Source organism: Strigops habroptila, chromosome 5, assembly GCF_004027225.2.
Source record: "Strigops habroptila isolate Jane chromosome 5, bStrHab1.2.pri, whole genome shotgun sequence".
Taxonomy (NCBI): domain Eukaryota; kingdom Metazoa; phylum Chordata; class Aves; order Psittaciformes; family Psittacidae; genus Strigops; species Strigops habroptila.
The window spans coordinates 76,903,725-76,919,795 of NC_044281.2; the positions used below are offsets into that span (position 1 = coordinate 76,903,725).

The following is a 16,071-nucleotide window of genomic DNA, read 5'->3' on the forward strand; positions in this document are numbered from 1 at the left end:
ATTGGGCAAGACAGTGCTACACTGGAAGCTATAGGGCATTCACAAGGTGTAGCGTGTTTAAAATCAGGATCTGTAGCCAAGAACAGTGCATCCTTTTGTACACCTGCCCTGGGGAAAATTTTAAGAGATATCAGCATCTATTATCAAATCAAATAGAGTTCAGTTCCATTCATATTGTTGCTATACTACTTAAGCGTCCTTAAAAAGCAGAGGTCAGACCTTATATTTGAAAGAAAAACCTTAAACTGCATTCAAAATAATATAAATCCAGTACAGAGTCACTAGAAAAATCAATTCTTTTAGGAAGGGTAGATGGAAATAAATGAAAAGATGGGAAAATTGGTTTTCTGGTATGATGTAAAACTACTTACTTGCATGGACCATTAATTTTCACAATATACTGAAGATATTCTTTCAACAAACCAAGCTGCTCCCAAATGGCTGTAGGCACAACGGGATGCTATTTGTCTATTTCTACTTCAATTTCATAGCGAGCAGGACTTCAGCTTCTGTGAACAAACAAAAGCTCTGAAAACCTCTGGATAAGCGGCCAGTAAGTTTGTAGCAGTGATGAGTTTGCTGGTACGTTTTCCAGTGTTGCCTGGAGAGGAGAGAGCGTGTAACTAACTATACTATACTAATAACTTGCATCAGGAGATGCTCCTTTCCGTATAAATATTTAAAATCATGAGTCCTGGGCTATGGTGTTGAGATTTCCTATCACCACTGTATCAACTCCTGACTCTTTCCACCAGTTATTAAAAGTGCTCCCTCCTGGGGAAAGCAGAAAGACCTTGGGGGATGCCGGCTTGGTTGTTACCGCCTCGCCTGTAGTGGCTGGATATGACCCCCCAGCGGCTTTGCGGCTTGTGCTGTTGGCAGCTTCCAGGCCCTGCGGGGCCCCGGCACCCCGACAGGCACCGACAGGGCCGGCGAGAGCCAGGGCAACCGGGGAGCCGGGCAGGAGAGCGCGCCCCTCCCTCAGACCCAACCCCAGCCACTGCCGGCACCGGCGTTATCACAGAATTATTTAGGTTTGAAAAGACCTTTAAGATCATCAAGTCCAACCATTCCCCAGCACTGCCAAGGCCACCACCAACCCATGTCACTGAGGGCCTCGGCTACACGGAGTGTGAACACTTGCAGGGACGGTGACTCCAGCACTGCCCTGGGCAGCCTGTTCCAGTGCCTGAGCACCCTCTGGGGAAGGAATTGTTCCTCATCTCCATCTAAACCTCCCCTGGTGCAGCTTGAGGCCGTTTCCTCTTGTCTCATCCCTTGTTCCTTGGGAGCAGAGACCGACTCCACCTCACTCCATCCTCCTGTCAGGCCGCTGTAGAGAGCGATAAGGTCCCTCCTGAGCCTTCTCTTCTCCAGACTAAACCCCCCCAGGTCCCTCAGCCTTTCCTCATCACACTTGTGCTCCTTCACCAGCTCCACTGCCATTCTCTGCGCTCTCTCCAGCGCCAGTTATCCCTGTTATCCCCACCACGGCCCCCCAGCCCGGCCCTCGCCCGCCGCTCACTCTGTGCGCGGTCCCCGGCCCGCCTCCCTCCGCGGGCCAGCGCTGAGGGGAGCAGGGGGCTGAGGGGAGGGGCAGCCCCGCCCTTCGCGCTCCTCAAGCCCCGCCCCCGTGCCGCTCTGCACCAATGAGAGCGCAGCCATGCGCTGACGGACAGCGTCACGTGCGGGGAGGGTAGGCGGGGCCGGAACCCGCGCTCGCTCCCGGCTGGCCCGAGGAAGCGCCCCTCGGCGGGAGCGGCCGTGGCAGCGCTGGGACCCGGCGGGCTCCGTGCGGCAGCGCGCGCGTGCGCGCCCCCGCGCTCGGCTCGGGAGCGCGCCCCGGCCCTCCACACCTCCCACCGCGCCCCCCCCGCCCCGTTCCCCGCTTGCCCCTCCGCTTTACCGCCCGGTGTACACGGGTGCGGAGCGGCGGGAGCGCCCCGTTCGCCCTCTCTCCCTCCTTCCTTCCCGGCGGTGTGCGAGGATGGAGCTGTTCCAAGCCAAGGACCACTACATCCTGCAGAGCGGGGAGCGGGCGCTGTGGTGCAGCCGGAGGGACGGCAGCCTGCAGCTGAGAGCCGGTGAGACCCCGCCGCCGGCGCCGCCGCTTCCTGTGTGGGGAAGGGCCGGGGTGCCCTCGCCGGGGCGCGATGGCTGGGAGCGGACGGGGAGAGGGTCGCTGCGGGAAGGGCGGTGTCGGTGCCCAGCCCCGGTGAGGGGCGGCGGGGCTCGGTGGTGTTGCCGCGGGTGGGTCCGGTGGGGCTCAGCCCCCCGCGGGCGCGGTAACCGCCTCTGCCCATCGCCCGCCCCGCGGAGGGCGAGTTCCGGCTGCCGCCGGCCCCGCGCTGCCCGGAGCCGTGCCCGAGGGGCGGGAGGTCACGCGTGTCCTGGCCCCGCGCGGAACGCTCCTTCTGCGGGGTGAGGAATTGGGGTTTTATTGCACCATGTGTTCGTTTCTCTCCAAAATCAAATAGGGCTGCCCCTGCCAGCCCCCCCCCCCCCGCCGTGGGGAGCCTGGATAGTTTATGGTGTTGGAAATGGATCTGGGCACCCTCAGGGGAGCATCACCAAACCAGAAGGGCCATCTTGTGCTGGTGTCAGCCTTACGTAAGTGATGCTGGCCACTGTTCCCGGTAAATGGTGATTGCGTCTTGGGACAAACGTGTCCCCTGGTCTCCTCGGTGAGGAGAGGTTGACCAGTGCTCTACACTTCTAAATTGCTCTCAAATTTTCTTAGTGTAAGTGATGGTTACAAAGGGGGTTAAGTGTGTTAATATAAGGCTGAAGAGAAGGAAGTGGGATCAAAAATTGTGGATTTGTGTTAACAAAAATGTTCGCGTAGGGTTGTGTTACAGAAATCTTGAAACAATGATAATGATAATAACCTGTCTGGGAGGTGAGTCAGTAAAAGTGTCTGTAAAACGAAATACTGTTGTTAGAATCGTAGAATCCCAGACTGGTTTGGGTTGAAGGGACCTTAAAGCTCATCCAGCTCCAACCCCCTGCCATGGGCAGGGACACCTTCCACTAGAGCAAGTTGCTCCAAGCCCCTGTGTCCAACCTGGCCTTGAACACTGCCAGGGATGGGGCAGCCACAGCTTCTCTGGGCACCCTGTGCTACTGAAATCAGCTTGCTTTAAGTGGTAGATGTACCTTAGATGTAAAGGACCATGGTAAACCTGCTTATAAGTTAAAAATACTCTAAATAGCTGGATGTTTCACCAAACAAAAAGTCTTCTAAATTTGGGATCCATTTTTGCTGATAAAGCCAGTTCAGCACGCATATGACCAGGTTGGCTATCTGAGCACAGCACGCTTCATGATCCCTTTTATAAAAGGCTGGAAAAACTTTATACATAAACATCGAATACCATTGTTATCTGTGTTTATCCAAAGAGCTGTTTTTCAGACTGGTCTGCCTTGTGTTATGTTTTTGTACTTGGGTCATGTCTTGTCAGTGTGTTTTGCATCTCTTAGATAAAATTACCGTCTGCCTCAAGTTAACGTGACTTATTCTTGTCCAGCAGCTTCACTTGTGGTTGAAAGTCTAGTAATGCTTTGACTTATACATCATCTTACAGACTACTTGATGTTAAGGCAGCAAACAATACTGCCAGTCAATGAAATGTGGTTTTGTGTGTGTATGTGGGGAAACTCTCAGTTCTAGATTTGCAATAGCCATAATCATCTACAAAAGCATAAAAGCTCTTGCTTGACCCAGACTAATGAAAGAACAAACTAGTGTAGTTATGGTGTTATGTAGTTATGTAGTTGAAAGCTTTAATTTTAAAACTATCACTTGCTTTCATGCAGCCATTGCTGTGATTTTTTAATATATTTTGATTTTCTCAAAGTCTATTAACCTCATGGAGGCTTTGCCAGTGCTCAACAATGCCTCTGTACTGCTCAGCAGCATTTTATCCTTAGCTTTCCTTTAGATTTTCAGCCAGTATACATGTGATCCCTGACCTACAGATTAATGAAAGGTAACGTGATATCAAAGTATCTCAGTCCGCTTGAAACTCTTGACGTTAGTCACGCTTTCCTGTTTCAATGTGTTTGTAGTCTTGTTTTTCCAACCCTGCCTGTGGATCATCTTAATGGAAGTGGGCTCTAGGGCTGTGAAATGAAATACCTTAAGGTGTTGAAAGCAAGCCCAAGGCAGAAATGGTTCTCTGACAAGAAGTCTTTCTTGGCTCAATAGCTCTTGCGTGTATGAAGACAAAGCTAAATATCCTCAAGATTACAATTTTATTACAGTTTAATTTTATTAATCAAGGCCACTGACCGGAAGTGAGTAACTGGATTATTGTGTGATGAGTCACTGCCACATTAAAAATCCCAAAGTCATAACTCATGTTCATTGACATGTTTAATAGTCTGTCAAAAGGCTGTAATTTAACTATGTGTGTCTTTGCTTGGCTTTGGAGGCCTCGGTTTTATTCTGTCCCACAGAGGCTGCTCTGAATTAATCTTTATATATTCACAGACTGAAATAGATAACACTGGCAAACCTTGCAGAGTAGTGCTTTATATGATAGGTCTGAGTCTGAAGAGCTGATGTTAAGCCTTGGAAAACTCTCCTCCCTCAACTGCAAAGGCATGTTCAGAAATGTGCTGATTTTTGAAAGCTGTATTTCTGACATGCAGAACCATGTGAGAATCATGGTTCTTTGAATCACGGAGAGAACAGCTTGAATTAAAAAAGGCAAAAACCCTTGGTAAATATTTGCTAAAAGCAAAATCTGAGGTTGGCCCTGGTTTGGAGGATTTCTGCCTGTGTTTACAAGATGTTTCTGGTGGTTTTTTCCCCTCTGAAGTGAAAGCACTAATGAGTCACCTGCAGGAAATCTATGAATCACTTTGGCATCATAGATTTGGTGAGGAATTTAGCTGTCTACAGTGTGCTTTCATCACTGTTGTGAAAAAACATGTGCTGTTCAACCATGCTTTAAATATCTTGCATCAGCTCTTGATTGAGATTTCACTCTTGGTTTGGTTTGTTTATGCTCTGTTTGGCTGCTCCTGACTGGTAGTTCTACACAGATTGCAAACATGGTTTTATTGATGTTGTTGGTATAAATGATGTATTTATAGACACATGCATATACACATATAGAAAAGAGTGAAAGTATTGAGGACACTAAATTCTTGCAATTTCCTTATTAGCAGAAAAAGGAATGGGACTATTTTATGGGGTGAACGCTATTATAATTGTGTTGGCCTTGATAATACTCTGGGCAGTAATGCCAGACTAGATAAGTTTCGGAGTAGTTGTTACTAAAACTATTACTAGTAGTAATGCTGGTTCCCACCACCCTGCAGGAAAAAACCTCCAAGATACTTTGAGTGATATATGGATTGGAATTATTCTAACACAACTTTTGCGCGCTTCATGCTCAAAGACTCCGTAGTCTCTGCCTGCAAGAGTAAGATGCTGTTAAGGTGTGTCCTACTTCTGGAGCTATAACTTGAGGCAAATGAGCATTTGTTTGTTCTAAATGCTTTAGGAAATTAGTGTTACAGCACTGACTTTCATCTGTTGTGAATCAGCAGCTGAAGCAATGCCTCTTAAATATTTTGCTTTTAATGAGAGGCATGTTACCAAACAGTATGTCAGAGTACTGGAGGACAGATTTCAGGTTCGGTGGCTTAGCCTGATAGTGTGAAACCTTCTCTGAATCACAAATCATAAGGCCATTTAATATGCTAGCTTTGTGTGCTTGCCTTCCTCCCCAAAGACATTGCAGGAGTCATGTAGGAATTGCTTGTCAGAATTCCTGAGCTGCTGTTCATGACTGTAGACTGGAGGAGAAGATTAGTTCCTTTGTTTGAAGTCTGGTGCCTGTACATGCTTGAGTGGTGGCCTTGAGCAGCGTAAGGAGCAATGCCACTGGTACCAATAGATGGATCAGTAGGTTTAAGGCTACAGAATCATCTTGATGATGGCCTGAGTGTGAACTTGTGCTACCGAATTAAGTATTTCATACAAAACCGACTTCCTGAATTTCAGTATTATGTCTTAGGAACTGCTTATCTATTCTGGAAAATGAATTCCAGAGGAGGTAGTTGTAGCTTTAGGAATAAATCTCTCCATATTTCAAGTTACTTGTTAAGGAACCTCAAGCTGTTTTTTGACACTTCTCTAGCTGCAGTGGTTACTGAACTGTTTCTCCCCCTTGCTGGCTCGTTCTGTTCCCTCTTTTCTGTACCCTTTCTCAGTTGTCAGCACAACGTACTTGTGGTGTATGTGACAAACCAGATGTTAGATCTGATCTGTATTAGCTGCAACCCAGCAAGAATGTATGCTTAAAAAAAATCTTGAACACTTAGTTCCCTGTTGCTGATTGCCTCTTCTTGCAAAAGAGAATAGAAAGGACTAAGGTAGAGGGATAGGCTGCTGTGTATCCTTCCTACATACAGTAGTCAATTTTTTCTAGCTTCTGACTGTGAGGCAAGATCTTCAAATGTATTTACCAGAATTAAAATAAATCTGTAATTCAGGTGGATTTTTGTGGCTCGGATTTTAGTAGAGGTTGCACTCATCTTTGATCTCATGGGTTAGTATTAACGAAATGGTGAATAGGAAATTACAGACTAACTGCAACTAAAATATTTAGAACAGAAGGCATCAACAACTAGCAGCCCTTCAATTAAGAAGGGTCTGTATCAAAGGCTTGTGGTTTTTCGATCTGTGAACACTGTTATTAGGTTCTTTCACAGTTTAGTAGTGTGGGTGATATTTCAGCTGTATGTGTAAGGAAACATTAAAACTTTAAGTGACTTAAGTTTTGAATTGCAGTAAAAGGCAATCGTTTATTTGATATGCCATTTATGTTCTTTCAAAACAACTATTGTAGATTGAAATGTGGTTTTTTTTAATGGTCTTTAATTGATACTATTCAGCATACAGGAGAGATCTTATGTTGCTGAAGTTATGCCCCAGAAAGAATGGTTAATGCTGTAGCTTCTTAAGGGACTCTGCAATACCTTCCACCAAATACTTCAAACTATGAGACTTCTCAGATGGTGGGTTACAATTTTCTTTGAGAAGCAAATCCTTCAGTGCAATATCGAACAGGTTTCAAATACAGCTTAGTTACATATTCAATTACATGTGTTTCAGAAACTCATCCTGTTAGGGCTGTCTATTGAGGCTTGAGGCCCAAAGTTTGGCACGCTGTACTTTTTTCTCTTCAATTGTCTAAAAGATTTGAGACTATGGGCAAAACCTTTTTCTTTGACAGTGTTCAGAGGTTTCAGGTTTAATGTTAGAAAGAGTATGAATTTTTAATATACATAGAGGTTATTAGAGAAAAAGGTAAAAATTTGGTAACTCAAATTTTGCTTCTCGTTAAGTGTTAAACTTGCTATAAACTTGTGATTTACAAAAGTAGTTCTGTTCCTTGAATGTTCTGGATTTGTTATAGAAATGCACATGGTTATTCCAATTGAGAAACTTACAGAACCAAATCTGTATTTCTTGAAAATCCACTGTCCTGGTATGGCAATTTAACTTGATCTGTATGATTGAACTCTTGATTTAAACAAACAGTAACAACAACAAAACTTTTCCCAGTTTATTTTCAGTTGTGATTTAGCCATATCACTCTTGGCAGGAATCATTTGCAAGAATTTTAACCAGGAAATAACATTTGTTATAAGAAAGAATATGAAAAGAGAGTCCACTGAGAAGTGGTGTGCTTATGGGTATGTGCAGGTTTTTCTTCTCCTGTTTAAACCTTTTGTGAAGTGCTCTAATTCCTGTCTGCGGAGTTAATGCTTCCAGCTGATGGTCATCGGATCTATCAGCTGATCAGGTTCTAATTATATCCTTATTCGTTAAAATCATTTCACATGTCTTCATAGGACACAAAGTCACAGGAGCTGAGTATCAAGAAGAGATGAAAGTGTTGGACAGATTTCTAGAGGAGGAATTTGCAAATAGTGTAACCCCCTTCCTTTTGAAAGTTCTGCTTTAGCAAACAGGAATATTAATGCTCAATGATCAGTTGTGTATTCTTGTTCCAAACATCTCTAATTCCTTCCCAATAAAAACTGGGAGAGGATTTCTTTTCCTGAAAAGCTGAACCAAAATGAATGGATTTCACTTGAACACTTAGGTTTTCCTTTTAAAGAAGAAATCTTACTAGAATAGAAACTCTGAAACAGTGTTTATTGTGTCTTTGGAAAACTGCAAACAAGGCGCTTGAACATACTTAGAGCTCAAAAACCTATGCTCTGCTTTGAGTAATGTAGTAAGTCTTTATCTCTGATAAAATATTGAGGAGAGTATGTAAGATCATACAGAGATGCTGAAGTAAATTGCATAAAAGGTGCCAGCATTGTGCAAAACAGAGCTCTGAGCCAAATTTAAAAGTATATGGCCTTGCCCAAGAGCTGGTTGCAAAATGTACATGGCAAATGCGCTGGTCTATCATTAATTGTTAACTTTCAGTTTCTTTTCTCCATGTCTGTTTCTCAGTTTAGGAAAAACAGCAACACATGGCTGATGCTTAAATGTTTTTCCCTATCCTGACATGTTTACGATACATTGCTTGTTGTCGTTTGATTAAATAGTCAATTTGTCCCCAACAGTTTAAAAGAGGGGGGGAAGGAAGGAAGCATGTGGTGCCTGTGGCATGAAATTGTTTACTCTCTGTTCCTGAAACACATGTGCCAAGTTTTTGAGTACAACTCCCTTATTCAATGTTTGAAATGATTGTTCCAAATCCATAATTCTTTTTCTGCTTTGAGTTTGATTAGTTAGCTAGTCAGAGAGGAAAGTTAATTATGGAGTGAGCAGGAAAGGTGATAGTGAGGGAAAACCTCACCTTGCTTAGACTTGGCTTACCACAGCTTGTACTAGTATTGCTCTCATGGCTCTTAAGAAGCGTCAACATAAGTCACTTCAGTGATAAGTAAAGCAGATTATTTGTCATAATAGTGAAATCTTTCTGCTCAATTAATGTTTATATTCAAACCTTTTGAATATAGCTGAAACTGTTGAGCAAATGTTTTAGAACAGCATGTCTTCTGAAGGAGTGAATATAGTGTTTAAACTGTTGGTTTTAGAAGTAGGTTTGAATAAAATCTTCCTCCTGCCTTTCTGAGAATTTCCTTCTTACAAAGTAAACAGGATTAAAAATGCAGACAACCTGCTGCTTTCCTAGCTTGAAGGTATCCTTACCAACAAACAACTTGAGCTTTGTTGAAATACCAGCTGAAAATAGGGATGGTGTTGGTCTGTAATAACATTATTAAGCACTTGTTACCTTGGGAAGGATGAAAGATATTATTTCCTTTGTCAGAAGTGATAGAGGTTATGTTTACTAGCAGAATTCAGCAGTGTAGAAGAATAAAAGGAAATCCTACATAAAAAAAAAAAGCCAAAACCACTGAGCTTCAGTGGCTTAGTGCCTATCTGCGTTTTAAGAGAGCCACTGCTTGGCACTTACCTGAATGTATTTACACCTTTGTGGAAGAGTTGAGGAGGTGATTCTAATTTCAAGTGGTAGAAACACATCTTAAGAGCTTGTTGCACACATTTTGGCACTCATTTCATCTCTAAAGTGGGGTGCATACACTTCAAGAGTGCAGAAGGTAACCCATTGAGGTGTGGGAAGAAATATTTTGTACCATTAATAAAATAGTGTTATTTTATCTTTATTTCATCCATTTAAAACTTGTATTTCTGTATACGTGTTGTAATGTATTTAGTATTAGTGCAGTAGAACTTGTATGTTATTTAGCAACCTGGTCTAGTGGAAGGTGTCCTGTGTGGCAGAGGGGTTGGAACTGGATGAACTTTAAGGTCCCTTCCAACCCAAACCATTCTATGATTTATAAATAAATATATGTATATTTGGGATGCATGTTAAACTGTTTTTAACTGGTGTGGTATGTAATAAAGAAGTTTGGAGACCACTGATCTAGATGGTCAAATCCCGTTTGGAGAGAAGATGTTTCACCTGGTAACAACTGCTGACACAGTTTGTTACCACGTCTAGTACAGGAGTTCCGTGTGCAGTTACTTGTAATACTGGAAACTCTCCAGACTCTCCAAAGGTTCAGAACTCTCTGAACGTTTTCTGTATGTTTTTAAGTTTCCCGAGCAATGCCTGGTGACTCAGGGGATTTTATGACTGCAACAGAATACAAAGAAGTGTTCTTCATCAAAGTGAATAGTAAGGATTCACTTTTGTTAGGTACTTTCTCTGGGACTTGCATCCTGCTTTTACTGGAATAATACAAACTTGTGTTGTATGCTCCCAGCTCCACTGCTTTAAATCTGTCACTATACAACTTGAATTGTACTTGTTCCCGTTCATCTGGTCTAACTTTGAGATACTGAAGCAAAGTGTTCAAAGAAACTAAATCACCGTTTCATTTTCTTAGATACAAGTGGGTGGATGTGTACTTTGTAGTGTGCTGTGCTTGTAACAGGGGAGACAGGCACTCTGTAAGAAACTTGCATTGAATTACCCTTTGGAAAACATGCTTCTCATTACTGGAGATTGGAGGATAAGCAGGCTTTCTAGCAAGGCTGTAGGGTATAGTAGCAACGAGGAGACTAACTGGGATGTTTTGAAATCCTCCTAGGGTAGCCTGGCTGGAGGCTGCTTAAGGCAGGGGGGTGTGGGCAGAATGGAGAGCAGAATTGATTTCATTTCTCTAGTAAAGCAAAGCGTTTCAATTCTAAGTGATTGACGGCTCTCAAGGCTGTAACACTTGCAGTGCAAGCTGTATAAGTGACAAATTAGAGGTAATTCAAACAGGTGATTAGCTGAAGGGATAACTTGTTTAAAGTTTGGGGGAGAATATGCGAGTAAGTAAAGTTAACACATCATGACAATTAAAAGCTTGTAATACTAAATGTCTTCATACTCGTCCATCTTTCTGTAATTATGGTAGCTAATATAACTTTAGAAATCTGTGCTGAAAGGAAAACCTAATTAGCCAAGTTTCATTTGCATAAGTAGTACTTTATTTCCTACTAGAGAAAGAAGTTCAGGTTTATACGCTTAAGTCTTCCCAGTTAATAGATAATCTCTTAATCCTGGCTAATAATTCAGAACAGTGTTCAAAGATGAACTGGAACTTGGAAGCAGGCTCTCTGTTGAAAAGCCACATGAGGTCATAGGGGTCAAATAGTGCTAATAATTTGTCTCTGATTTAAAGCAGACACAGGTATAGAAAAAACACTCTATTTGAAAATAGTACTGAAGTTGGTTTTTTTCACCCTCTGAAAGTTAACACTTCAGGTGTCAAAAGTCATGTTAGCAGAGCTGAAAGATTTACTTTGGTTATTTACATTGAGTTATTCAGCTTTTACTTTTTGTATATAAATGTCTACTGCTTGTGTTGAATGTTGAGAATGATTGTGAGAGTTACTACTCTGCCAGGCTATGGAAAGAATTTTTGAGAAATAGCATGTCTGTGTTTATACACTCACATATAAACTGAGCTTGAAGCTCTGTGATGTTTTGTATGTTTTTGTACATACTGGCAGGAAACACTTTCTAGCCAAGGTCCATTTCTGAAAGCCAACAACGTTTGAGGAAGTTAAGAAGAGTATACTGCCCGAGCTATAGCAAGATCGGAAGATAAATACTTAAAGCTATCTGATGGATTGAACCAGGCAGTGGTTCACTAGTAAGGGCTGGATTCAAGTGATTGCAAATGAAACCTTTTCTTCTTCCTGCCTTCTCTCCAAAGGAAGCTGACAGCCCTCCTCCTTAAACTCTTCATGCTTGCATAGTCATTCAATGTAGAGCAAGTGGCTTATCCCAAAGCAGAAGCTTGTTTTCTTGTCGGAATTTGTGCCTGACCTAGGATCAATTCTGCTGGTGGGAGATTGGAGAAAGAGCTAGAAAGCGCTTTTGGCTTTTGATGCTCTTCCAACCTGCTTTTGCATCTGCTTTTTCAGGGTTTCATTTGTGTAAACACAGAGAATTAAAGAAACTTTATCAGGCATTGCATGGCCCTGCATCACTGCTGGTAAGCTCTGAGGGGTGGTGGTGGAAGTAATCACATCAAAGCTGGTTTTGTTCTGAATTTGTGACGGAAGTTCTATTGTGCTGCAGCCACAATGCTGATACAATCACTGTGACTGGTAAATGTATCGTCAGTGATCGTTAATCTCTAACAGGAATTGGCAGAAAGAGGTGACGCTTATTTCAATAGCATGAATTTAGTTTTTGGGATAAGGGAAAGAATGAGCAATTTTGTATGTCAGGATGGAAACTTGGTAAGCAAGTACATACCTCAGAGTGTTAAGGGCGTGTGTTAAGACCTGTCAAACCCAGGCAGTTCTCTCAAATTAAAACATACTGAGGACTCCAGAGAACTCCCCATGTCAAGGAAGATATTCCATGGGGCTCAGCTCACTGCTCGTAGTGGGTCTTTCTGTGCACAGCTTCCTACTTTCTGCTTTTGACTATTTTGACAGTGCTCGTTATCATCAGCACAATACTGCAAGAAATCTGTGTCAACCACGTTGTGTTGCAGTTTCAGGTTGAGTCTTTATTCCTGGCTGGCTGAGTTTGAAGGGATCACTAGGTGAATAGTATGACATCTATAGGAAGATAGGTTTGTGTGGGGAAGGAAGAGTAACTGTATTGATAAATTGTACTTAACATAACATCTCAAAGCGTTCAGTCTGTTTTGTGCGTAGAGGAAAGTCCAGTGTTTCCTTTGATAGAGCCTTGTGCTAGTTAATTCTTATTGATAAAAGCATTTATAAAAGAAAATCAAACTTGCCATGTGTTGTTTCAGCATTCAGCAGTCAGAAGTGTGGCCAGGTCTCTCCAAAAACTATCCAAAAACTATTAACTGAGGATTTTCAGGTTTGTCTTGTATGGTTACTTTCCCCTTTGGCTTTAAAAAGATGTAAATACCTTTTGTAATATGTCTCACTGTCTACCAACTTATGCTGCCTTTTAAATTCTGCTTTACTTTACAGTTAAAGGCTAATCTCCTTCAGGCTTGCAGTTAACTTTGTGTATTTAAAATCTTTACTTAAGCAAAGATTAAGTGGTTATAATTTTCAAAGATACAGATGGTGGCTGAAGATGCTGCTGCCTAAATTGCCAGACAGACTAAATGACTGCAAGTGAACAAACTTGAACAATTTTATAGGATTAGACAAAAGTTGGAGACAGCTTCTTTGAAACCAGAGTAACTAGGACTGCACTCAACATGAAAGCCCATCTACTTTTGGGATGAGTGGGTGAATGATGGTTAAACCTTTTAATTTGGTTCATCCATTTCCAGAGTGTACTCCTGAAGAGCAAGGGGTTCATCAGTGTTTACTGTCGTATTTATTCAGCATGGTTGGGGGTTGTCTCTGAGGCAAGATAAGGCTTTCACACAGGAAATAGAACTATAACCAGTAACAAAGTTTTAGCCAGAAGGTCAGAACCAGATGAGTTATATTTAGTTAAATCAACTTGCTTCCTCAATGTTGTCACAGGACAGAAAGTATGATGCTGTCACCAAAGAAATCCAGTGCTGCCCAGCTGGTGGATCTATAGCTGCTGTCTTTAAACTCTTCAAGTACAATGTGCATTTAACTCCAAATGTATTCTCTTTCTTCCCAAAGCTCGCCTGTACTTGAAGTGAACATAGGAATCAAAGTTTAGAGCCAGTTCTCATTGTGTTGCTTTGCTACTAGGGAGATGTATTCCTGTAGAAGTAATGGATGTTCCATATGGTTATGTCTAGGGCTACATATGACAGAGTAACTCACAAAACTAATAGAACAGCCATGTAAGACCCACTTGCCCTACAGTCCCTGATACCAGTTTCCTTATGTCCTTTTGCAGGCAAGTTAAAACTATAATTTCCTTATATCTTAAAATCTTGTTTTCTTTTTGAAATCTCTTGTAAGCTCCTAGAAGAAACTTCACTTACTGTACAGAGCTTTTCTACTAATGTCTCTTATCAGAGCAGGAAATCAGTGGTTTAAAAATACTTAGATGATATTCTAGGTTGCTGGGTTCATAGTAACTATGGTAAACCTTCAGTGGTTTGGTTCTTTAAATTCCTCCTGTGCCTAGCTTTTTTTGGTTGCTTGATGTATCTAGCTGCCTTCTAGCTCTCAATGGAATATGAATGTGGAAATCAATTGTAAAGATGGCAAAAAGCAGATGAAGTCTGAGACAATACAGCTCTAGAGAATGCCCGGGGTGAAAACAAGACTCTGGGATAGTGTGGATGAACTGGGAAAGAAGGTGGAAGATTTGAAAGTGAGGAAAGCTGCTTTTGTCCCTCTTCCCTGTAAGTGTGATAGTGCAGATTTCCCATTCAGCATACAGATGCTCTTGCATGTTATCTGGACTGAAACTCTGAGCTCAGGCTGTCCTAAACTCGTTCTCTATGAGCACAAGTCTCTCTCATATTGATACAAAATGAGTTTGGGTACTTCAGCAAGGTTTGAGAGTAAGTTAAACTGTTCCCACTGTTATAAACACTCGCTTATCTCCTGGCGCTCATCTATGTCTCTTAGTCTCCTTAAGAACTTCATTTGATTATGGCATGATTCATACTGGGTTCTTTACAGACCAAGTAACTGTCTGTAGTACTCTTACAGTGAAATGGGAAGAAGCAGGAGTTTCCCTGCAGATACAGTCCATTAAATGGTACTGCATGGTTACACACATTAATTGTAGCTCTGCAGTGTCTCCTGCAAACATTGCTTTGAATTCTGGTACCATGTGCTCTTAGTTCTTTCTTGTCTATATACAAAAACGTGATATATCCCATTTAAAGCAGTTCAATTTAGATCTACCCTGACTTCAACCATTTCTGTAGTATCTCATGTATTGCTTGTATTTAATGGTGAAATTAGCTGAGTCTGGTTTACTATTAAATGTTAAATGCTGAAAGCTAGGAATAAGTGTGTGTTTGTGGAATACCAAAGTCTCAATTACAAATGTTTCAAGGAGGGTACAGTGTTTGAGAACAAGTACATAAAAATTATCAGACTATCAGTTGTCACCTGCAGATCTTGGACTTCCAAGAAGAAGCTGAGGTCTTGTAAATAAAGTATATATAGGTGCCCATGATTTGTACCCTTCTCTGTCTTGAGATATCATGTGAGTTTGTTCTTTCAAATGTTCATCTACTTACACTGAGAGCTAAGATATTTAATTTGCTTGGATGTTAAAACTGGAGAAACTCTTCCACCTAGAAACAAGTAGTTTTGGTAGATAATAACAAGCTTCTTGTCCTTCTTGATATAGGAAAGCCCTCTCTTCTTTGCCTTTGGGAGTTTGTTCTCTCCTATGCAGATATTGTTTTTAAGGATTTGTTTTCACTTAAAAGATTTGATTTGTTCTTTCGCACAGACTTGAACTCTTGAACAGGTCCTACCTTGTTAGAAACTCTTGCTGAGTATCAACAGTGTGTGTCTGTGTGACCACGGGATACTTACTCTTCATGTGTTTACTATCTTACTGACTTGTATCAAATGATGGCTTGAGTGCATGTTAAGAGGAGTAGCCTTCACAGATTAGAAAGTTGATAGTGTTGCCTTCCTGCTTTCTCTTCTCTTTCCTATGTGGTTCACTGCAATTTCTTAACAGTAGGAGAACTAAAAACCTAAAACTTAACTTTGTGTACATTGGTATTCCATGTAGTTGTTGAGAGTGTTTTAACAGAAGGGGAAGTGTGTGTGTGTGTACACGTGTATATAGAAAGACGATGTGAAACTAATAGTAATGGGATAGGTATGGGAAAGAGCTGGGGCTGAAGGTTAACAGCTGCTAGGTTTTGGAAGCTACATTACCAACTTAATGACCTGTATTCAATTTCACTATAGCCATGTAAAATTTCAGATAAGCTACGAATTCTAATGGATATAGAAGAATTGAGCCTCCATTAAACTAAATTACCATGGCCCAATACAATTATGTATTTTTTTTCTGAAATATCTAGGGTAGGGCTTTAAATTAGTACTTACTACTTATTAAATTAGTTAGGAACTTCGTAGTTTGGTCATAGTTACTTGGTAACAATCTACAATTGAACAGCATATGTATCTTATTGCAAGAATCCTGGTATTTA

The 16,071-nt window shown here is 41.8% G+C and overlaps 1 protein-coding gene across 1 annotated transcript in view; it reads left to right on the forward strand.

Annotated features, from left to right (window-relative positions):
* Positions 1-1,710: 1,710 nt before the first annotated feature.
* Positions 1,711-16,071, forward strand: part of INPP5F (inositol polyphosphate-5-phosphatase F) — a 45,561-nt gene continuing 31,200 nt past the window's right edge. The window contains exon 1 of the mRNA XM_030485771.1: positions 1,711-2,084. Within this exon, the coding sequence (XP_030341631.1) occupies positions 1,988-2,084 (97 nt within the window). The 5' untranslated portion in view covers positions 1,711-1,987. The remainder of the gene's footprint in view (positions 2,085-16,071) is intronic.